This window comes from Stegastes partitus, unplaced genomic scaffold (assembly GCF_000690725.1).
Source record: "Stegastes partitus isolate 25-593 unplaced genomic scaffold, Stegastes_partitus-1.0.2 Scaffold349, whole genome shotgun sequence".
Lineage (NCBI taxonomy): Eukaryota > Metazoa > Chordata > Actinopteri > Pomacentridae > Stegastes > Stegastes partitus.
The window spans coordinates 446,572-470,081 of NW_007578080.1; the positions used below are offsets into that span (position 1 = coordinate 446,572).

General features: G+C 41.3%; 1 protein-coding gene across 1 annotated transcript in view; it reads right to left on the reverse strand.

Moving 5' to 3' along the window:
- Nucleotides 1–859: 859 nt before the first annotated feature.
- Nucleotides 860–23,510, reverse strand: part of gcn1 (GCN1 activator of EIF2AK4) — a 30,287-nt gene continuing 7,636 nt past the window's right edge. The window contains exons 17-57 of the mRNA XM_008284170.1: nucleotides 23,109–23,268; nucleotides 22,638–22,827; nucleotides 22,373–22,497; nucleotides 21,593–21,771; nucleotides 21,381–21,474; nucleotides 21,170–21,283; nucleotides 20,877–21,075; nucleotides 20,623–20,775; nucleotides 19,135–19,316; nucleotides 18,822–18,902; nucleotides 18,095–18,238; nucleotides 17,692–17,816; nucleotides 17,161–17,350; nucleotides 17,003–17,073; nucleotides 16,343–16,508; nucleotides 16,061–16,255; nucleotides 15,611–15,857; nucleotides 15,350–15,471; nucleotides 14,962–15,076; nucleotides 14,130–14,309; nucleotides 13,826–14,046; nucleotides 13,651–13,719; nucleotides 13,412–13,550; nucleotides 13,125–13,321; nucleotides 11,867–12,009; nucleotides 11,652–11,769; nucleotides 11,295–11,510; nucleotides 10,987–11,151; nucleotides 10,467–10,628; nucleotides 10,292–10,384; nucleotides 10,056–10,199; nucleotides 8,323–8,592; nucleotides 8,016–8,129; nucleotides 6,922–7,152; nucleotides 6,589–6,782; nucleotides 5,777–5,891; nucleotides 5,305–5,401; nucleotides 4,830–4,978; nucleotides 3,552–3,662; nucleotides 1,636–1,854; nucleotides 860–1,522 (exon numbers count right to left, since the gene is read on the reverse strand). Of these exons, the coding sequence (XP_008282392.1) occupies nucleotides 1,397–1,522; nucleotides 1,636–1,854; nucleotides 3,552–3,662; nucleotides 4,830–4,978; nucleotides 5,305–5,401; nucleotides 5,777–5,891; nucleotides 6,589–6,782; nucleotides 6,922–7,152; nucleotides 8,016–8,129; nucleotides 8,323–8,592; nucleotides 10,056–10,199; nucleotides 10,292–10,384; nucleotides 10,467–10,628; nucleotides 10,987–11,151; nucleotides 11,295–11,510; nucleotides 11,652–11,769; nucleotides 11,867–12,009; nucleotides 13,125–13,321; nucleotides 13,412–13,550; nucleotides 13,651–13,719; nucleotides 13,826–14,046; nucleotides 14,130–14,309; nucleotides 14,962–15,076; nucleotides 15,350–15,471; nucleotides 15,611–15,857; nucleotides 16,061–16,255; nucleotides 16,343–16,508; nucleotides 17,003–17,073; nucleotides 17,161–17,350; nucleotides 17,692–17,816; nucleotides 18,095–18,238; nucleotides 18,822–18,902; nucleotides 19,135–19,316; nucleotides 20,623–20,775; nucleotides 20,877–21,075; nucleotides 21,170–21,283; nucleotides 21,381–21,474; nucleotides 21,593–21,771; nucleotides 22,373–22,497; nucleotides 22,638–22,827; nucleotides 23,109–23,268 (6,325 nt within the window). The 3' untranslated portion in view covers nucleotides 860–1,396. The remainder of the gene's footprint in view (nucleotides 1,523–1,635; nucleotides 1,855–3,551; nucleotides 3,663–4,829; nucleotides 4,979–5,304; nucleotides 5,402–5,776; nucleotides 5,892–6,588; nucleotides 6,783–6,921; nucleotides 7,153–8,015; nucleotides 8,130–8,322; nucleotides 8,593–10,055; nucleotides 10,200–10,291; nucleotides 10,385–10,466; nucleotides 10,629–10,986; nucleotides 11,152–11,294; nucleotides 11,511–11,651; nucleotides 11,770–11,866; nucleotides 12,010–13,124; nucleotides 13,322–13,411; nucleotides 13,551–13,650; nucleotides 13,720–13,825; nucleotides 14,047–14,129; nucleotides 14,310–14,961; nucleotides 15,077–15,349; nucleotides 15,472–15,610; nucleotides 15,858–16,060; nucleotides 16,256–16,342; nucleotides 16,509–17,002; nucleotides 17,074–17,160; nucleotides 17,351–17,691; nucleotides 17,817–18,094; nucleotides 18,239–18,821; nucleotides 18,903–19,134; nucleotides 19,317–20,622; nucleotides 20,776–20,876; nucleotides 21,076–21,169; nucleotides 21,284–21,380; nucleotides 21,475–21,592; nucleotides 21,772–22,372; nucleotides 22,498–22,637; nucleotides 22,828–23,108; nucleotides 23,269–23,510) is intronic.

The window sequence follows — 23,510 nt, forward strand, 5'->3', positions numbered from 1 at the left end:
TCAGATATGTCTTAAGAGTTTCAGTAAAAAGCAGCTGGACTTCTCTTTTTGGTCCTGAAGGCAGTTAATCTCTGATCCAAGAGGATTCTTCATCTCACCAGACCCTCCCATTTGTATAGTTCCAATAAATTTATTGGATTCAGAGATCACTGGGGCATATATAAAGCTACATTGAAACGTGTGTTTTACCCAGGTCTATTGCTGTGACCCATCTAACAGTACTTTCCTGATAAGATATTGGTGTATTTCTTGCCTTTCACATCCAAAGGGCGTCTTGGATGAGGAGAAATATCTTCAAGAATCAAAAAGAGAAGTCCAGTTGCTTTTTACTGAAGCTCTTACGATCACCATGGCTTGGATTACTGAGAACCTACACAGACATAATATAGTGTAATTTTTACCCATGCACAATCTAAAGAACATACTACAGCCAACAGACAACAGCAATAAGCAAGGTATGGGACTGGTTGGGACATTTTACTTTGATACATCTGATGTGTAAATAAAATCAACTTTTAAAAAAAAAAAAAAAAAAAAGGAAACCCAAAACCCATACTTTAACAAAATGAAATAATAATAAAAAAACATTTCCTTCAGAGTTTTTGGGTCAAACTTTTGTGATGCTTCAAACCCAAATAAGATGGGGTGTGACACTACATGAGGGCTGAGATTCCTGTCAACCCCCCTGCACATGTAGTTTATCTGTATATATTCTGCACATGTACTGTCATCCTAAAACTCAAACAGCAGAAGGTAGTCGCAGAGAGCTTTGTGAAGTTACAGTAACGTGATGAAGTTTCAGAGAACCATGACCCCACCCTTAAGAAAATAGCTTTACAACATTCCACACACCACATTATGAAATCAAGATCTTTTTTATTTTGTATTGCCTTTTTACAACTGTGTCACTGACATAAGAATGATTGTATTCTTATAAGAGGTTGCTTTCCCCAAACAACTAACTCTCGCACACAAGGTCCAAATAAAAGTTTAAGAGAGAAATGCTGTTTCATTACAGAGGCAATGCTTGAAATCATTTTGGTAAAATAAGTAGCAAAACATTGAAATATCAAAACAGATTTGGCATTCCTAATGTAGCTCAGTACAGGAGAATAACCTGTACATCGCAAGATAAAATAAAACAAATTATAAATTGGGCTTAAAGGCTGCTAAAACAAAGATGTAAAGTGAGAAAGAAAACAAAAAAGAAATTTGTTGAGGAATACAGTATGTGGGAAAACCAGTCAAAACACTGCTCATCTCAGCCTCAGCCCATGAAGGGCAACATGTGTGCCGAGTGTGTCTGGGGTTCTCATACACGGGAGATTTGTTTAATATGTCAGTCAAGCGTCTGTCGACTTCTGCAGATATCATTTTACTGTTTAGTCCTGCTCCATCATGTTAGGATAGTGTCATCGATCTCTTCATTGGAGTCTGGCAGGCTGGCGATTTTCTTCAAAGACCGGCGGTGACACTCTGACAGCAGGTCGTTACTTGCAGAGTCCAGAATGGCAGTGATACTCTAAAAATGCAGGAAGCGAAAAAAAAAGTTAGAAATAAGACATCATGTATTTTCTAATATATATATATATATATATATATATATATATAAATGACAGCAGTCTGTAGCCCTACCTGCATAGTTTCCTCTCCCTGGCGCAGTCGTAGCAGGTTGACGATTGTGTGTTCGCTCTGGGCTCTGACGCTGGTGTTCTTATCCTTGGTGTTGTCCAGCAGGCTCTTCAGCAGCGGCTTGATGAGACTGGCCTCCATGGACGGTGAAGGGTCTTTAAATACCCACCACAGCACCCGCTCTGTCACCAATCTGATGTCACTGGACTGATTCTGAAGACACTGCAGGGTCACACAGACAACACATATCACAACACAAAACCTCCATCTACTACACACTGTACAAGAAGGTTCTCATTAGGAGTGGGTCAATACCGGTTTTCGGTGCCAATACACATTGCAACTAATAAACAAGACTGGTTGTGGATACTTAAAACAGATGTAAAAATGAAAATCTTGGTCTAATAAATGCCTTTTTTAATTTATGTTTTACATGTGTTTCATAAAAAGAGAACTTTTCAACATGTATCCTTCCGCAGCAATTGAGAGTGCTGTGAGTGGGACATTGCTTGACGTCACAGAATAATGAGTACAAAAAAAGAGCAGCTGCATCAAGAGTCAAAATAGCATATTGCTAAAAAAATGTATTTTATTGGAAATCAATTAAGCAAAATAACTATGGGGATTATTGGAAAAATGCTGAATATTGGATCTGATAATTAGACAACCCAACAACTGGTCAATCTCTTCTTCTCACATTATTGGTCTTCTTATACGCCTTCTCATATGAGTCCTGGCCTCATGTCTTTATCAGCGTATATCAACATATAATTTGGTAGCTCACATCCATCAGCTTGATATCAGCTGTCATTATGAGATTTTGGTGTAAACTGAATGAAGACCTCATGAGGATTTTTGACTCAAGTCAATTTGAACTCAGCCCAAACCTTGTCTTATCAATACAATACATTATGAAGTGTAATGGTTTTTGTTTTGAAATACAATTTTTGTTGATAAATAAATTGTTATTGACAGTGACGTAACGGTGTAGCTGGAGATAATCCAGAGCGATCCTGTCCCCTGATTTAATGTGGCTTATTTCCCTGTTGTTGACATCATCGTCATGGCAACATTAAATGCTGGACAGAGTGCTGTTGCTTCACATATTCACGCTACACCACAGAATTTGCTATCAGTTCCTACACTGCAGGCACAGAATGCATTTTGTTTTTTCCAGGACAGAGTTTCTACAACTACTGTAAATTTAAGAATATGTCTGAGCTAGAAACAAATATGGACTCACTGACTAGTGTCCTTCTCAATGTCTGATGCCCCAATCACAAGAGAGGTGACGTCTGTGGTGTAATCACACATCAGAGTTCAGGTGTCACACTGATGCAACTGATTCTAGGTCCTTTTTCTCTACAGGCTCAAACATATTTTGATTATGTTGAACTTGAATATATGTTTCTTACAACTACTTTTTCTTTCTGCCACTTTGTGCTGGGCATGGAGCTATTATGACTTCATTAGAAAACAAGATTGATGAGAGCTGTGAGTGAAAGTAAGTGCTGTAAAGCTAAAGCAAGCTGCAAGACACTGAAACACTCCACAGAGTTAAAGGTAGCTGACCACTCTCTGAGGATTCAGTGTTACAACCAACTCTTTTCATATTTATTTGACCTATTTTAATTTACAACATATTTGTGCAGCTAAAATGTATTTGTCACAGCAACAGTATGCTTACTGGAACAGGTTGCTGCTTTTCAGATCATTTATAGAAAAAGGAATTACAGAAGCAAATTAATGAATTGTGAATCTGCATAAACCCAAAGTAGGTAAAATTCAACACTTGTGATTCAAACACTATAATCTGCAAAATCAGAGACAATGAGGGCTAAAAATCTTTTTAGTGGCTTATCAATAGCCACTTTCTGCTCTGTACAAATATACAAAAGGAAAGTAAATTAGTAATTTACCTTCACAAACTGTGTGATGATGCGTTGGGAAACACTACTGCCTCCCTCCGTCCTGAACTGATGTCTCATCAGATATCCTACAGCTCTGATCCCACTGGTAGCAATAGGAATCTGAAAGAGGAACAGGATCAAAGTTTGTACTGACACAGAGGTAGAGAACAGGATGGACATACAATGTAAGAGAACAGTAAAGGACGTGTGACTATAGCCTATAATAAATATGCTCCATGCACATGTAAATCATAAACACAGGACATAATGTGCAAATACAGATTACTTGCATCATTAATTTCTGTTGAAATTTAGGCTAAGCCCACATTAATACATCATTTTCATTTTGAAATGTTTTAAAATGTAAATAATTAGAGTGGATCGCTGTCTAATGAGCATTTTAACACTACAACAGAAATAATCTCTGACTATACCAACATGCCTTAAATCCATATCACATGAGGTAAAACTTTTATTGGAAGTCATTTAGGCTGATGTCTGTGTTGTGTTTTGGAAAAAGACAACATCATGGGACATCGATGTAGCGAAGGACACAGCGACTAAAAAGAGCCAATCAAAAAGTGACCACAAGTGTCTGCATCATTTTTTCCCCAAAAGTATCAGTCTCTGCCTGTTCAGACAAATTCGCAATTCAAAGAGTTTTCTAACTAAAACGTGGTCAGCTGCGTTTGCAAAAGCCTCAGTTTCAGTGATCCTAAAACATCAGAGTGGCCTGGACAGTTGGTGTAAACATATTTATAGTTTTGAGTTATAAAAACAAACAAGGTTAATGTGGATGTGCCTTAGCTAGATAAATAATAGATAGATAATACTGAACGGTGTAATAATTTACTATATGTAGCACTTATTTTGGGAAGCAAATTGTGACCACAATCATGTCTGTAGAGTAAATACATAAGCAACAGTCTGTCATCTCAGCTTTGCATATTGACTAGACAAGGGAAAAAAGCCAGGCTCCCAACGTCCAAAAGCCAAAATTCTGCTTATCAGCACTTCTAAAGCTAACAAATGAATATGTTCTGTATCTTGTTGTTTAATTGTAAAAATGACACGCGGTTTAATAGTGGCTTGAACTATTCCTAGGCCAGGAGTAGCAACTTCCTGAAGGGCTGATGTTGCTCTGAGGCTGCCTTGCAACCAGCAGACTCCAGGAAGTCACTGCTCCAACAACACACCTCCCCATAAAACCACAGCACATTTTCCAAAATGTCAAACTATTCCTTTAAAGGCAAGTTTTAATGAGTTGTGAAGAAGCTTTCAGCTCACCCGGTCAGCAGTGGCGTTGGCCAAAATTGTCTCAGTCACAGTATCACAGTACTCCTTCCCACACAGCTTCTCAGGAGCTGATTTGACGGCGATGGCCAGAGCCAAGCTACGACCATGACGCACCATCCAGTCCACACCTGACACGTCCGCTAAAGGCAGGTACAAAATTCATTAGTTCACTGTTGCTGATGCACAAAGAGAAGCAGCAAAGGAGAAAAGATAATCTCTCACAGGCAAAGAGAAGCTTTTATTACATTGTTAAGTTGCACAAATATATCATGTGAAGTGTTACTATAAAACATGTTTATAAAATACATATTTTGAAAAAAAAATCTTCATTGTGTAGATCAATTCATTTGCAGTAATAAGGAGCAATTAGGTCTACTAATAACATTAAAGTTTACAAGGCAACACTACAAACACATCATTGGCTGAATTTAGAAAAGGGAAGATAACTTTCCAGGTAACTACTAACCCAAGACATGCTGAAGTAACACACTCTTCAGCTCCTCCTCTGACAGGAAGGCACACAGCTCACCAACACAGCCAGCTGAGGCCATACGGGTTGCATCCTGCACGCACGCACACACAGAAACGCACACACATCAGACAGCCAGACAGTGACATGCTCTGTGTCATTTATTCTCAAACTGACATGGAGGCTCATAACCATCTTTTTAGAAAACCACATCCTCTCCCGTCTGACTTCCGTTTTTTTCGGCAGTGATCACAGAGGAAACTACACTCCTGAGCAACCCTCTGTGACATCTCTGAATGCTTATAAAGAATGCTTAGAAATGCATGTTGTATTTCTGTGGTAAATATTTAATGTGTTCACGTGCAACTGCAGACTCTGAGTGGGAAAATAGGTGTGTTGCTGCAGATTAAAAAAAAAAAAAAAAAAACATTTTTCAGCTCTGCTCGACGCTGCAAGACATCTGTCATACCTCGTCATGTCCCAGCATGCCTAGCAATGTGGTGGTGATGTTTTTGCGAATGGCTGGGTCCACCTTTGATCCAGCCCCCTGGATGACAAATCTTAAAGCTTGGAGCATAGTCTCCCTGTAAGCACAAATATAAGAATGACAAACAGGCACCCTAAAAACCCTTTTCATGTATTTGAACAAAACTCCATAATCATGCTGGACTTTTGAGGTCAGAATTGATTTTCATATTTGAATGTTTAAAAACAAACAAACAAACAAAAAAAAAACATCAGTTGAAACATCTTTGGGGGTAATTATCTCTTTAAACAGAACTGACGTGATGTACTACGTAGGACATTACACAATTAAAAAATACATCTATCAGTGCTCTCTGGTGGACAGCTTAAGTATTGGAGACACCAACATATTTATCAGCTGTTTGACTACTTTTCTCTACTTATAATTGTTTATTTTTTTTACTTTTTCACTCATTCCATCCACATTTCCATTAAACATTATACTGGACACATCTGCGTCCTTGTTTCCTCCCTGCGCGTATACAAACGAGCTGACTTCATACTCACATCCTGTGAACCACGAGCTGACACCTTTTTGTTACTTATGACACCTGAAGTGCAGTAATGTCTGAAACTGAAATATTAAAGCTTGAACAGAGTTTAATCAGGCTGCCTTTTCAACTATTTTCAACTACAGTTTCTTTTACTGTGGATATACAATGATTTCAAACAGACAACACATATTCAATCACAATTTGGACTGCTATTTGGGATGGCTGTTGTTGCTTGTTGAATTGCAATGGACTGAGTGCACACCTGACTCCTGAGTCCTCGGCGTTGCGGATTGCTGACAGTTGCTCTGTGAAGAGCGGGTCGACCTTGGTGTGGATGGAAACCAGCTGACCCAGAGCCTCTGCAGCCCTCAGCCTCACTGCACGGCTCGAATCCTGCAGGGCCTTCAGGAAGGTGGTCTGCAGCTGTGGCAGGAAGGGCTTCAAACCGATGCCCACCTGGAGGAAGAGTACAGTCCAGAGGTTAGAGTCAAACAACGGGACATGGCCTCCTGCCCGATATTTTGATTATCTGTGCAGAGAATTGATGGTGTATTTGGCAATTTAGGTGTTTCATTAGAGAGATGCAGCTATAGACCTTCGCCAGCAGCAGGGTCAGAGTCTCCAGCAGGGCAGTCTTCACTGTCCAGGCAAAACGGTCTCCCAAGATTCGAATAAGAGGTCCAGTGATGTTGACCACAGATGGCCGTAGAGCTTCAGGAGAGGTGAGTTTAATGACACCACCTAATGCTTTGGCTGCCTCTTCTTTCTGCTCGGGGCTGCCAGTGAGGACACCTTCTCTCAGAACGGGCAGGATACAGGTCACACCCTAAACACACAAAGAAATGACTATAAAATGATGAACAGGACTGCAACAAACTGTTATTTCCATTTCTGATTGATCTGTCAATTAATGTTTCATAGTTAACCTATTAATTGCCAACTATTAACATGTCAGCATTGTATATACGGCAATATTTGCGTAAAAAATTACATTACATTTTAGAGTGCACAAGGTGACACATACTCAAAAGCCCATATATATTAGATGTACAGTGATATGCATCTGATGGCAGCAGCAAAGCCACACATTTGTAAAGCACGACATTTTTGCTCCACAAAGGACTTAAACATTTAATTGATTATTCAAAATTGTTGTTGACCACATAGTTTATTAAGGAGGCTTTAATCAAGGCCCTGGGAACTCTCAGTTTTGACTGACTGTTGGGTAACATTAGTTCTTGAATCTGAACAAAAGACATCAGTGAAGGAGGTGTGTTGGACATCCAAATCAGCTAAATGTAGGAGGAGATAGGAGAGGACTTTTGCAGGCATTCTTTGCCTCTGCATCATCTGTTCCAATTATGGAACAGCAAAGCTAAGCTGTGGTAGAACTGATGCTGCATTATTGAACAGACAAATGGAAAAGAACCACTTGATTGATCACTGCTGATCTGTGGTTTCCTAAAATGTGAGCACAGTTACAGTCACTGTATGTATTCTGTTCATAGTATTGTCAAAGTAAAGTTGTAATCATTTGACTCATGGGTTTAGAGAGGGAGAGAGAGAGAGAGAGAGAGACAGAGAGAAAGAGAGAAAGAGAGAGCGAGAGAGAGAGAGAGAGAGAGAGAGAAGAATGAGATCACCACGCTGCAATACAGTCACAGCATATGTCAGGAGCTGCCGTCCTACCTTCTTGGGCAGACAGAAGCCAGGCAGGTGCTGACCCTTTACATCTGCAGCTGCTGATCTAATGTCTCGATGCAGATCATCGATTAGAGCCAGCTGGCTGCTCGCGTCCAGTTTCTGCAGAAGAGATCAAAACAACACTGCCTTCACATTCACAGTTTGATCAATAAATAAACGATGAACGTCCTGAACGCCACTGTTTTCTTAGCACTATATCTTGTATTTATGAACAGTGAAACTATGGTGTTGTACAGTAATTATATAATCAAGACAAATTTGTGTTGAGTTGCTCATTTTCATGTCAACATACCTTGGTGATAGAGTTGATGGTGTCCCAGCTCTGAGACAGGACCTCTGGGTTAGAGTCATTAAGAAGGCGAATGAGACCTGTCAACAGTGTGCGTGTGTGGGCGCTGTAGTCCAGGCGGGTGCGAGCGAAATAGGCGTTGAGAATGGTAATGGCAGCCTGTCTGAGGCCAGGGTCGGCTCCTCGGGTGGCTTCCAGCAGGTCCTCGATGATAATCCGCTGGCCCACTTCATCCTCCACAGAAAGGATCACTGTCTGACAACTGCACAGCTCCTGAAGCGAGGGCAACACTCAGTCACAACATGTTTTTAGAGAATACATTTCAAACAACAATCAACAATTAGCAATTATTATAATAATCAAGTAGATATGTGAGTAAATTATTCAGCATTGCTCTCTAAAAGCATAAAAACACAACAGCAGTACACAGAGAACAGAAAAATACAAACAGTCAAACTTTATGATGACTATTAAAAGGCTAAACAAAACAACTGGGTTTTTAACAGGGTTTTAAAGACCATCAATGAGATGCAGGTGATCTTATACTGAGTAGGAAAGAATTCCACAGTTTAGGTCCAACAAGAAGCAGAAGTGGGGAACAGTGACTGGTCAGCAAATGGCTGAAGGGATGTCATGAGAACAGATACCTCAGTACTGAGTTGATGTCAAAATTCTAACAATGCAACAGTACTTGTTTTTCTACAGTTTAGTCAAAGCTGTAATTACTGGACAATGACAATGTAAAGAATCCGGCAGCAGGTGCAGTCATGGAGTTTTGGAACAAATGTAGGAAACTTATTTGACCATCTCAAAGAGAGACATTCAGAGCTGTTCGCAGAATTCAAGGTTAGAGAGTTATGATCAACATGCCATCACGGTGTTCATATTTTGAAATGAAACCAATGATGACAGCTGCATTTGTTGCAGCAACGCTCCACAAACAGTGTTCACAAACATTAAGTTTACTTGTTCGCGCTAATGTAGCCAGAGCGGATTGCTGCTACATTAGTTTGCTTATCTCATTACTGTTCAGTCGGTCAGAATATAAAGTTGTACCTGTCGTTGTGTGTGTTAGTACACTGTGTGTGCAGCAGTGGTCTATTTAATAATAATAAAAAAATAAACAAGTATCTGTATTGGTTTGTTATTTTGGTATTGAACTTGGTATAGAAAATCAGGGAAATGCAGTGGTGGTCATTGTGATTAAAAATGAAAGAGGGTACTGCTAACAGCTGCTGAGTCATTTTTTGATCCAAGTTTAAATCAGAGTTAAAGATGACACCTAGTTTATGCATGAGAAGTTGTATTCAGTGACCGAAGACAGTTGTGGAGGAATATCCTGCCAAGAAGTTTTATACTGGTTTAGCTACAAGAACAATTTTGGCATTCAACGCAGTGCTCAACACATAAAACAGTGCTGATCACCAGTTAAGTCTGAGTTTGTGTAACAACGGAGGGAGATGATATATTTTGCCAAAAAAAAGACCCCAAAAGAAACATATAAATAGTGAAAATAAAACAGGACCTAATATGAAACCTTGCTATATACCACAGGAATGTGGAAGGCAGCAGAGAAGTTTAAAAGAATCAAGTGTGTTATCGTTTACATATAATGATGCGTCATTTGTCCAGGAAGCTTATAGGAGTTAATCATACTGTATGAGCACGAGGAGAGAGGAAAAAAAAAGCTGAAAACAGAAGTAATAGCCATTACAGTTGGTGAATGCTGGTTTTACCTGTGCTTCATCCTCTGTTCCCAGCTTTCCTTTAAGGGAAGAGAGCAGGGCAGGCAGGATGACCCCAAGGTGTCGGGTCAGAGCGTCTCCAGCCACAGCAGACAGGAAGGCCAACACTCTGGTGTTCACAGGAGGAGCTGTCAGCTGGTAGGACCACAGAGGACATTTACTTTAGTAACACAGCTGGACACAACAAAATTTGAAAAAGATAGACATGACTGAAGTTGAAGTGTTACCTTTGGAACCAGATAAGGCAGCACAGAGCGACTCTTCACTGCCATGACTTGCTTCAAGCCATCCAAAGCAAACTCAGCTGTGTCCTCATCGTCCTAGGAACACACATTGAAAGTGTTAGTGAAAATTCAAATTCCAATGTGGATTTTATTCTACACTGTGTCCCGACTCTCTCACCAGCTGTTTGAGCAGGGTCGGCAGGATGTCATCCAGCGCCTGGTGGCCGATGGTTGCATGGAGCTGCTCAAAGGTCTTGGCTGCTGCCTCTCGGACCTCCTCCAGAGGGTCACAGAGAGCCTTCCTCACTGTGGGGACCAGTGACTCAGAGAAGACAAGCACCTACAGTACAAACACCTACAGGTTAATAAAGACTCAAGTCCGTTCCAATTCTCAGACGTCTGGCCTAAGCTAGATTTCTAGGAAAAGGTCTAAACAAGGCCACAAGACTCATTACTCTTGACTTACATTGTAAATGAAAAATAGAATAGACATTCTGTACCTAAATTTAAGTCTTGACACCCAATACTGTTGGCAATGCGGCTAAGACTTGTGATTTTGACTGATGTGGAAGATTGATGTAGGGGGATTGATAAACTAGCCAAATGCTTTGCCTATCAATCCCGCTTTGCCACACTTGCTATAATCACTATCCCTAAAGAAACAAAGAAATGTATGTTTAAGCATCTGTGTGACTCACTGCGTCTTTGCTGGTGGACTTCATGATCTCACTGAGGCCAATGCAGACACCCTGCCTCTCATCGCTCTTATCAGAACGCAGGCCCTCCTCCAGGATGGGAATGATCTCTGGAAGAATCTTCTCTCCCAGCTTCCTCACCAGATCACCCAGCGTCCGAGCAGCAATCTAAAATCATGGCAACATACAGTGTCGATATAAGGCTCTGTGTGGGTACTTTCACCTCAACAGGACAAAACAAACATTGCTGACAGCTGCAAACCAGGGATCATAAAAAACAGGTTGGGTTACAAAGAGGAAAAGAGTAATACCGTTCTCTTGTCAGGGCAGGTGGAAGCCAGGAAGCCCAGCAGGAGAGTGAAGAGAGTTGGGAGGATCTCTCTGAGAGTTCTGGGGGTGTTGGACACCACGATCTTCCACACGTGGAGGGAAGCTTGTCGAACCACCAGCTGAGTATCTGAACGGCCCATGTAGAGGCCTGAGAGGACACGGTTACGACGCTCAGCACCCAGAGCAGAAATGATAGCCTGGGAGGGAGAAGGTCAAAGCTCAGCAACATATAGACACTTTTCAAAAACACACCACACTGCTGTGATGGCAAGTACAGATATAACATTGACAAAATGAATCCATAGAGGATTTCTTGAAGAATAGAAGTGTGCTCATACTTTATTGGATGCAGCTGTTCCAAAGTTGTCATCCTCTGAGGCGGTCTCTGTGGTCATCTTTCCTGTTACACCAGAGATATGGAACAGCAGATCTCCAAGCAGCTGCACAGAGCTAAACCTATAAACCAACAGCAGCATGAATCCGCAGTTAGTCAATGTAAGAGGAACATTACTTTTTTAAAATTGTCAACATAATACTGTTTACTATCTCTGACCTGATTCTCCACAGGTCATCGAACAGGCCTTGTTCCAGTTCAGGAAGCAGCAGTGCAATGGCGGTCTCAGCATACATGCTAATGATTCTTTGGCCAGCTCGCAGTGCTGTGTCTCTTACATACTCGTTCTCATCAGCCAGAGCCTGGTGTACAGGAGAGAGAGGATCAGGACTACTGAGCTGCAGTGAAATGTGCCACGCAGTGAGTAGTTAAACCAGTCTTTCAAAGAAGGATGTGTTCAACCTAAAATCCCCTTTCACACAACCAATACACAATACATTTTGATATTTCTGTGATGATGAGCATTAAAAAAAATCATTAATTATACATTAATTCTACAAAGTCAAAGACATATAAATTTGGTTTATTAACACTGTATCTACAGACGAGTGTCCAAGAGGGGCCGATCTGAGAGAACAGTGTTTTCTATGCTAACAACATTTAATTATAGGCAATGGTTGTTTCAACTTGTGCAGTTAGCAGAAGAGTTAACTTTGTGGATTCCACGTTGGCAGTGAAACAAAAATGTCGACACAGCACAGGATGTCCACATGAACAAGATGAAAGGACAGTGATTTAAAGAGACCATTTTATGCACATTTACAGGTTTATGGTAGGAGCTTCAGTAGAAATCAACTGGAAATCTACTGAAGCTCCTAGGATTACCATGACCTGGATGACTGAGAATCTACAGAGACATATTAACAGGTTTATAATTCATTTTTGGGGTCTACTAGAATGTTTATTAGAAGCCTTAATGTTCAAATCTTTTCAAAAAAGCCCAGTCAGCTCTGATTAAACAACCAGCCCAATTAAAATGAGACAAGATCGGTTACATATCACTACCTTAGATATTTAAGTTTAGGAAGAGAGATATTCCTCTGGCAGAAGTGGCTCTAGCAATGAAAATAATGGTGCATTGCACATTCATTATTTGAGGGCTAGCCACATGGAAAATGTTCTATAAATGTGTTAAATGGCAATGTAGATAAGTAACAGAAGCAAAGTCCTGACTTCAAGTGAGGCATTTTAAGGAAGGTAAGGAGCAGTGTGAGAGAATAACTGCCTTTGGAGTCGTCTTTCCCATTGATACGTTTAAGCAGTTTAACACAATGAAGGAGAGGGAGAGACCCAAAAAGCACAATATGGACACTTTACAATGCTTGTCAATAATAGAGCTGCAGAGGATTTACAAAGATCAAGTAAGGAGTGAAAATTAAATTGCAAAAACAACAGAAACCATTCTGAGAGCCATTACCTTGAGAATGCAGGGGATGATGGGCCCAACGTATGGGGTAAATTTATCTCCAAAGGTGAGAGGAAGGTAAATGAACATCATGATGTAACCATCTCTGACGTGGGAAGCAATGTCCACCTTGCTGGCAGTCTGCACTACATCTGGCATCAGCTTGTCCAGCTTCTCCACTCCCAGTCCAGCCATCACCTCAGCCAGACCTGAAAAGACCAAAACATAAACCATCAGTGGGTCAGTTGTTGAATGATATTAAGCACAAGACAAAAAGGAAAAGTGGAGGAGGAGCAGACCTTGTGCAGCTCCAGAGCGGTCAACAGAGCTCTGCTCAGAAGCCAGCGTCTCCATGAGCCATGGCAGTAGGTCGTCAAAGCAGGATTCACCCATCCCCTTCACCATGGCACCCAGGGCTTTGGCTGAGACTGTACGTACCTGGAGAGGGGGAGAGAGAGGAGATGCAGCTACAGCTTCGGCTTCACACACATAGAACACATAGTATTATTGTGGCGCTGTTTATCACCACTAAACGCACCTCAGGCACTGGGTCCAACAAGGAGGCCTTCAGTCCAGGAATAACGCTAGGCAGGTAGGGTGACAGATCCTATAAGCAATAAAACATACAACATTACATAAAAAGGCTTTAAAAAAAATAAGAAAAAGTCTTTGAAATACACTTGTTAGAGGGATATTTAGTTAGCTCTGTGTACCTTCTGGTCAGTGAGGGAGTACATGTTACCAATGATCTGAGCGGCCATCTTGCGGGTGTCAGTGGAACGGTCTTGGAAGGCTCTCTGGACGATGGGCATGATGAGGGCCAGGGAGGGAGCGTCGATGAAGTGCACAAACTTGGTGTCCAGCAACGTCTGCAGGCACGTCTGGGTCTTCCTGGATGGATCGGTGAGAGCGTCCAACAGAATGGGGGTGATGGCTGAGAGAAGAAACATGGTTGTTAAAACCTAGTGCAGAAGGCCTTCTATGGTGGCAGCTCTGCACTGTGACTGAGTTACTTACCAAGGATTTCAGGGTTGCGAATGACAGAGCCAATCTGCCGGAGGGCCTGCTGGCCGGCTTTCTGCACCTTCACATGGGAGTCGGTCAGCACCTCTGTCAGCTTGGGCACGATGCTGGGCAGACAGGAGGACAACTGTTTGGGTGCACAGTAAGCCATGGCACCCAACAACTCCACCGAGCCTGGAAGAAAGAGAGGGGGGAGTCACAAGAAGCTATAGTATGATGGAAAGTGCTTTGATTGTAATTGTCACCAATTCTGTGAATAAATAAGAAAGAATTAACAAGTTTCACAAAGCTGTTACAATAGCTCTAAATTAGACATCTGAAAGCTATTCTTTAATCCAGTGGTTCTCAACCTTTTTCAGTCGCGACCCCCAATCTAACATGCACTGCTGTCCACTCCAATGATGTGTGAATGACAAGGACAGACATGAAACTAAGCTAGTGGACAGGTTCGTTGTTGTTGTTTTGGTGTAGCCCAGTTATGGCCGACAGTAACCAGGTCAGTAAAAATGCCTGTTTGAGACCAACCGCTCGTCGTTCCTCTAATGTCCGGTTGGAAGCTACATTGATTTTGCGCATTTATATTTTTCCAAAATGATTTGGCGACCCCCAGAAATAATCTCGCGACCCCAAGGTTGAGAATGGCTGCTTTAATCAATGGTTATGTAGAACATTGAATGTACTGTCGTGTGTATAGTAAGGCATTATTTTACTTAGCTTTCTAAATAATAACCCAATATGCCAAAGAACTGATATGACCAAATTATTTTCCATCCATTGCCACATTCCAGAGCTGTCTGGGAAACCTGTGCTGGAAGGTGTTCCTCACCTGCTTTAGTCCTCCAGGACTCCTCCTCCAGGGCCACCAGCAGGGAGGGGAGCACCAGCTTCACTCCGTGGGCACTCAGGTTCCTCATCACAGCTTTGGCACAGTCATCTGCAGCCTGGCATGAAGAGCAAGTCAGGGGTTAAACTTCATACGAGGATCCTACTCATTTACACAGAAATTCTATGGCTGATCACGCGACACGAGCCGAGCTATGTTTTAATGTGCATAGCACAAACACTGGATGTTACAGAGAGGCCTCAGAGCAAATCATCTAGACATTAAATTGTTAATGAAATGCATTTTACCACTCTCTGAGAGGTCTTTGTCCAGAAAGTGAGATATTGATACAGAAGAGACAGTGGATTTGGGAAGTAACCTTCCCGCGTACCTCTCGAACATACTGGTTTCCATCTCCAAAGCAGAGCAAAAGGTGTGGCAGCACATGGACCACATACGGCTCGAACAGCTTCCCCAACATGTTACACAGCATCTCAAAGGCAAACAGTGCGCCTGCAAGAGGAAAACAGCTTGTCAGCAGCTTTTAGACTTTCTGTAGCAGAAATTTTAGTGCCAATATGGTGGCCTCTTGTAGTTCACAAGTCCGACAAACACAGTTTCCACATTAACAGGTGGATTAATCCTCACTGACCTTCCCTCCTTCTAAAGTTTTTCTTGTCCTGGATGGCGTCAGTTAGCGTAGTCATGATTTCCTGCTGTTTGAGTGCCAAGATTCCGAGACCTTTGACAAGTCCAGCCAGTCCGTACGCTGCTCCCTTCCTCTCTGCATATTTGTCGCTCTCCAGCAGCAGCTGCAGCAGGTTTCTTACAATCCCCGCAGCGTCCTCCTTGATGGCAGGAACTAAAGGAGGCAAGCAGCTGGCCACAGACTCCTGGACCTATAAAGGAATGACAAACCACATAGGATAATGTAGGAAATGGTTCATTTCTGTTCAAACAAAAAGGTGAGGGGAAAGTAATGTGAGTATCAGCAACATATATCTGTATATACATGGTTATAATGGATAGTATTAATACAAACTATTAAACGCTGAACACTCACAAGATGAGAAGGTAGTGGAGAGCAGGTTGAGTTTCTTACCTGCTGTGAAGGTGTAGAGAGTGCAGTGATGAGCTTGGCCACGATGGGTTTGACCTTGGGGTCATTTTTGTCCAGATGTTTGGCCAAGGAGCCCATGAGAATAACCACACTCTGACGGACAGAGTCGTAGCTGGCATCTTGTGGGGCATTTTTCAGAAATTCCTCAAACACTGGCAGCAGGGAGCTCACATTATCCTGACACAGAAAGGCAGAGGTACATTAGGCATCCACAAGATATAAATAACAGCTGGCTGGGAAAAAAAACAAAGAAGTGAGCAGTACCTTTCCATGTGTGTTAAGCGCTGAGAGGGCAGCGTCCAGCATGCAGCGGCGCACCTCAGTGTGGCGGTCATTAAGAGCATCAGGAACAAAGAAGAGGAACAGAGGGGTGACCTGAGATTCATCCAGGTACTGTGAAAGTTTGTTCAGAGCCAGAGCGATGCCACACCTGATGAAAATGGAGGAAAAAACAAAAGAGTTCAGTGCACAAGAAGGAACACAATATATTTACAAATACTTAAAGTTGATGGTGTTTGGCATTCCCTGTATCAATATTGCAAAACAATATCAGATTTTAAAATAAGATATCAATAAACAAACTGACTAGTCTGAGTGAATTGTAAAATATATCTAAATTTATGGATGAAAGTAGCAAGACAGCTCTCTGACAAGCATCTTCCAGGCTTTGCTGTCATCAATATTCCTATTTTATTGGCATCCTACATCTACTTGTTGGAACTAATACTGAAGATTTTACCTTTATTGATAGTTGACTAATGTAGATGTTATTGAGTTAACTGTGCTGAGGCCTTACAGAGTATCAATTGTTCAGACAAAAAAAAAGCTTTGAGAATCCTTGTACATTTCATCTCCGTGGCATTCATGGCAGGTAAAATGCAAGAATCTGTTGTATCTTGAATTCTCTCAGATCTAATCTCTTACCTGGCCTCCCACTGGTCAGGTGGCGCTTCAGAGATGACTCTGCCCAGGGCATCCAGCACAGGAGGTGGCCTCTTTGGAAGAAAAAAAACATTCTTTATTTATTAAACTGAAATTCATCAAGTAGTATGTTTAAAGCTGGGCCTGACACACAGTCTTACATAAAGTTTCTGATGGTAAAGCTCAGTGAGCTGGCCGAGCACTGTGGCAGACTGGTCTTTGTACTGGGACACGGCGCTTGACAAAGCGTCTGCAGCAGCAGAACGAATGGCCTCCTCATGATGAGTGACGTCTCCAATCAGCAGCGAGCAGAGCTCAGGGACCAACTCCAGACCCAGAGATTCCCAGAGTCTGGGGAGGAAGGACAAGAGAAGGCATTGGTTCAGTTGCTGAGTTAATTATACTGTTTTTATATTATATTATACTGTCAAAAAAAAACAAAAAACGACAGAATGGTTAGAATTTCAATTATTTAAACATTTTTGACAGTGTCATGGTGATGGGTGAGACATGGAGCAATCAATGCTATTTAAAGAAAAAAAAATAGCTGGGAACTGGGAATGTGTTGTTGGAAAAGATCTGTACAAAGTAAAGACACTTTTTCCGACACACATATGCTGACCGGTGAGTTTAAGTACTAATTGAGCACTCAGCAAGTGGAAAAAAGGAATAAGAAATCATGTATTACATACTTTTCAGCCAACGCTTGTCCCTCCTCCTCGACATCAAATCTGGCAACCCAAAGCCTTCGCAGCAAACTCATTCCGCTTGCCTCTGTGCTTTCTGTAGGCAGGGCAAATTCCATCTCCAACAGCCCCTGAGCACAAGTAAGACTGGGTGTTATTATATATCTCATAGCAGGTCATGCACATACAAATGGGCTACATAATTTGTCACAAGTTTGCCTCCAAAGTTGTTAAAAGTAATGTTTTCTGGGTTTAGAAAAATAGTTTTTCATTTCCTAAAATCTGTAGAGAACAAGGGCTGAAATACACAAAATATGGTGACTTTCTCTGTCTGGAGAACATCAGTTTAACTGCCTGTGGGACAGGCCAGGCTTCAATAAATGTCAAAATTAAGCGATCCAAGGCTCACCCTGAGGGCAGCATCCCGAACAGAGAAGCAGGCTGACAGCAGGGCGTTGAGCAGGACGTCGATCTCTGACTGCTCTGCTACAGTGCAGCCATCTCCTCCTCCAGCACTGGCACACAGAGATGTCAGGCACTGAGAGGCCAACACCTGAAACACAGTGTGTGTGAAAAGTCTCACATCACAGGGCTAAGCTGCAAATCTGTCATCAGTGTGGCTATATTAGGTTGTTTAAAGTGGGATGCAGAAAAACAGAGGAACAGAGAAAAACTGAATTAAAACTGATTAGGAGGGCAAAGAAAAGCCAGCACAACAGTAACCAAGTCTCAAAGTAAGTAGGGATGTCGTCTCCTGGTTGATTGGTTGGTCAATGGGCTTTCATCTGACCAAAATTCTCATTGGTCAAAGAAACCGTGGGGGTATCTCATAAGGAGAAAAGCACTACATCAATTACAACAGATACAACATATACAACAGAATATTTGTGTATTTCTGAGTCCGTTGTTATAATTTCATAGCACAAAACAGTAAGATATAACATTACCAGATCCACATAACTTATGATGCTGCAAATACTAGCTTTGTTCATTTATAATTAAGTTATGCTAATAAGGCTAGCATGGAGAGTGCACTCAGTAGACATCTGTAGACAATGTGCAGAATGTTCTTCTTTGTATTGGTTGAAGAGTAGATACAATTTCAGTCAACCACGATTTTAATCTCTCTGGTTTACCTGGAGCCTTGGGGTGGCTGTCGAAATAACTCTGGTCAGTAGCAGCAGCATGTTGACGCGTGGAAGCAGCTCTGGTCCATTCTAAGACAAGAAAACAAACAGCACATGAAGCCATTAAACTATTAAATAAAAGGGAAAGTGTCACCGTTTTCAATGCTACTTCTTTTGACAACCAAGAACTTTTAAGTTACTGGTGAGAAAATAAATGTTAGGACTACTGAGAGAGCTCCAACTACAAAAGCATAAATGATTCATTTATTATCTTTATGTGAAAGTCACAGACAGAAAATGCAATTGAGACAGTTGTCTGTACCTCATCTATGACAAGGTCATCGCTGTCTGTGTCAGCCCGAAGCTGGGAGTGTTCGTTGATGACCTGCAACGCTTTAGTCATCATGTTCTCTGTCTCCTCTGTGCTGCCTGAAGAATCCCTGAGTGTGACGTTGAGAAGAGGGAAGCAGAAGGAAAAAGCAGGAGCCGAGAGTGTTGCCACATCTAAGGAAAAAACAATACAAAGAAAGACGAGAGTGATCAGCCAGACAGCACTGAAATCAATTTCTTATCTTTGTTGTTTGCTTCATCTCTAACTTTATAGTTAATTTTTAGTTACAAACTGTTGATATGTCCTCTTATATATCTTCTGCACAGAAAAAAAGACAATCTCAAAAAACCTTCAGTGTTGTATTGTCTCTTGTATCTCAAAAGTTTCCATCTCACATACTGCCATGATTTTGTGAAACCGTTTTTCACATTTTTTCACAGTAAGCGATTATAATGTCTTTGTCTTTACTATGACTTGTGTTTTTCCTGTTTTCATTTGTATTCTATAGATTTTTGTCTTATTTCAAGGAATCATTCATGTGTTATTGTTCCTGGCATGTGAGATTTGACTACCCTTTTACCTGTAGCTTTCATATAAATATGTCAGAGATGCACAATTTACTCATTTTCCATGATTAAATGAACGTGATCATTGCTATCTGAAATGCACAACTCAAAGAAAACTCTGCACATACAAAACAGCCCTGTTGATAAAATTATTTGGTTTTAACTTGGGTAAATCTGACATTAGAGCATTTCACTAGCCACTACAGGCTTCTCTGTGCACAGTCGCGTTTAATCTTAGCCTAGATGTGAGCCATTTAGAGAATTTTGTTAAGTTGTCTGTGAATAAGCAGATTTTCAGCAATTGTGGAGTTCTGGGCAAAATTTCATTTATATTTTACAACTAGAAGAAATCTTATTTAGATCTAGGTCCATTAGCAGGAATGTTGTACATGATGGTAGTGAAATCAGTGCTCTGGTCACTTCAATGCAAAAGTGCAATAAACACATTTTGTCCCTAAATCAATGAATAATCAAGAAGAATAATCATGATCTCACTATTGTTTGAAATAATTGTGATAATCATTTTGACCATGATTGCATAACCATAAAACACGTTTTACTTTCCGCGTCTGATGTTTACAATCTATTAGCAAAACATTATGCCTCTCACAAACATAGTTCTGTCAGTATGCTGGATTTCAACCTTTTCTTTCCAGTGATTCTATTTCGTCTGCAACTATGTAGCAGGTGTACTTTAGAACACTTTAGAAAACTTTAATTCAACATACCTTTAAATAAGTGGGAAAAAAACAACAAACATATCATCATTAGTAGGAACTTGATAAACAATTCAGAAACAAGATGTATAATGTGTGCTTCCACTGTATGTAGAAAAATTGTGGTTGCTTCTACAGTTGTTATTAACTGTCCAAAAGTATTCTGAGCTTTCACCAAAGTCCATAACTGTGCTCACCGCCAGTCTTGCCCTCTCTCTGTGGGACTGTGTGGTTATGCAGCAGCATCACAGTGCGGTGGGCTGCCGTGTCCAGGTCCTCCAGTTCCCAGGCCGTGTCCAGGTCACACTCGGGCTTCAGCAACCGTAAAGTCACATGACCCACAAGTACAGCTGGAAGTGGGGAAAAAAAAAACCAGACGAGGGATACTGAGTCGAGATGCCAGAACTAAAGCTGTGGCCATCAATAAAACACATCAAGAAAGGCCTTGTACCCAGATGGTGAAGGTGTTTGGGCATGACGCACACGCCGATGTCCAAGAAGACCTGCTGGATGCACGGAGCAGCCAGAGGGGAGTGGAGCAGCGGCATTAGGACCTGGAGGACAGCGGGCAGCTCCCTGGTGATCTCTGCTGGTCTCTCTATCAGAGTGGCTTCCAGCAGACCCACCATGCTCTGCAGCTCCACAGCCAGCTGGAGGCAGCAAGAGGTCAACAAAGAGAAATTAAAAATGTGCCATGTCACACACTCCATTTAAACATTAGATTTTGTGGATTTGGTTTTCTACCCCTTGAAGTCTTTTGCGAATCGCAGATTCCTTTTCCAGCTGGATTTGCATCATTTCCTTCTGTTTGCTGGTCAGCTGCACCTCATCTTTGATGCCTTTTTTCTTCTTCATCTCCTGTGAGATTAAATAGAAGGAAAAAAAAATACATTCAAATGTGTTCCAAACATTAAAACCACTAAATTAAACAATTATCTTGACAACTTCAATCTACCTCCTGTAGCTCCAGTTCAATGATCTGTTCCTTGTAAGAGTATGCCTTGTTCTCTCTCTTCATGTTTACTTTCTTGGTGTTTTCTTTCTGGGCACTGCAGAAAATTTACAGGAGACAAACAGGAGTAAATAAATGCCAAACAGACAATGAAAAGTTCTAGAGATTGCTGCTGAGTTTGGAAGTCCACAGAGGTGAAAGAGGCAGTAGGTTACCTCTGGATGATGCTGTTGTCATACAGTTCTCCCTCGGGTGTCAACATGATGGCGTACTCCTCCCTGGTGATTTGAAGCAGAGCAGGTCGGGAAAGCCCTTCGGTGACATGACTGATCACTCGTGGCAACAGCTTGTTGGGAGAGAGGCCAGAGAGGGCGCCAACTGCGTTCTTCACCGCCTGAAAAAAACAGACACCCAATATGTAACACTAGCGTTGCTTGTTCTGGTCAATTTAAACATTTGTTTAATTCATTAAAGTCGGGGAAGAGTTGATGAAATAAGGATCAAGACACCTGGGACGATTGTTTTTAGGTGACTGAACTTGTTTTGTTTAACCTCTTTTGCCCACATAAAACATTTTTTATAGACTGATCTAATATAAAATTTCGAAATCTGTTCATTGGCAGTTTTCACAGTAAAATTGAGTATATTTCCTTTTAGTGTAGGACATATGCATTTAAATTCTCTCTTTGCATAATGAACCATGTTTTGTTGAAGTGTTTCAGGTAATATGATGGTATTAAATTCAGACAGCTGCCATGTAAAAGCAGTGCAGAAATGCTATTTATGTATCTAAGTTTAATCAGACATGAGACCAGTTTTGAAAAATGCAAACACATTTTCCTTTGGGGGCAACAAGGTTACTTTGCATGAATGTCCAATAGATAGTACTTAGACATTTTCTTTCCCCAAGTTTGACTGAGGACATGTTATGAATGTAAAATCTCAACAGTGACTGGTGCATAAAAAAAAATTGGAGCTGTGTGCTATTTTCAGACCTGATTGTCGGCATTGACGTCCAGCAGATGTGGCAGAATCGCCTCCAGATTCTTTTCAATGAATTCTTCAGCTTTTATGTTCATGGAGGAGAGCAGAATAGGCCAGAGGCCACAGCGAGCTTCAACTGGAAAAGATATATATGGATTGAGTGAGATTATCAAACATTATGTAATACAAGCAATTATTAGTGTATAAAATACACTATTCCAACAAACCCCAAGGTTAATGAAACTATTAAAAACCTGGATTCATTCGTTCACCTACCTATGGATGGGTGATGAGTGACTATGAGGGTCTCCATGGCCAAATTCTCTGCTTCAACAGGATCCCCCCACTGGCCGGCAGAAGAACACACAACACACAGTGCATCCAGCAGGACACGAGGGGGAATGTAGCTGCGACCAAGCTCAGTCAGCTCTCCTGACTCTGACACCAGGACATCCTGGGGTAAAACCTGACAGTTTACAACATACAGTTAGAAACAAAAAGGCTGAGAAAGCAATGAACACATTCTTTCACTTTGAAATTGTATTATCTGCAGATATTCAAAAAAGAAACTAAAAGACACTGAGCCCCTCGAAACTGGATATGTACTAAAAACTAAAATGTACAATATGCTACTGTGCTTCAGTACATGTAGAGGAGCCTGATGGAGAAAAATGATTGCCTACGCTGAATGGCATGGCGATTGATTGATTGATTGAGAGTGGTCTGAACTGAATAAGCAGTCAGTACTTTGTGTTTGTTGATGACCACACGGAGTTCTCCCAGAAGGCCGTGGGCAAGACTGGATCCCCCCAGAGAGGAGAGCAGCTTCCTGATCGTCTGCTGTGCCCTCTTTCTCACACGCCAGCTCCGAGACAACAGAACTGCAACCGTGGCATGATGATACATCCTACAGTGTTAAAAAAATTAAAGCACACAAATTAAGTTAATATAAAATCTGTTTGTTTCCTGCACAAAACGTACATTATAAGCTTCTAAGTTGAAATGTTCATCCCACACCAGTGCACATGTGTAACTACCCAGTAAATGTTAGTTTTTCTTCATATCTCTTCTCTTCTAGGAGAGAATCTTCTATTCAACAATACATTAAAAATCTACAATATCGCTACAATATAGCAATAATAGAAATTA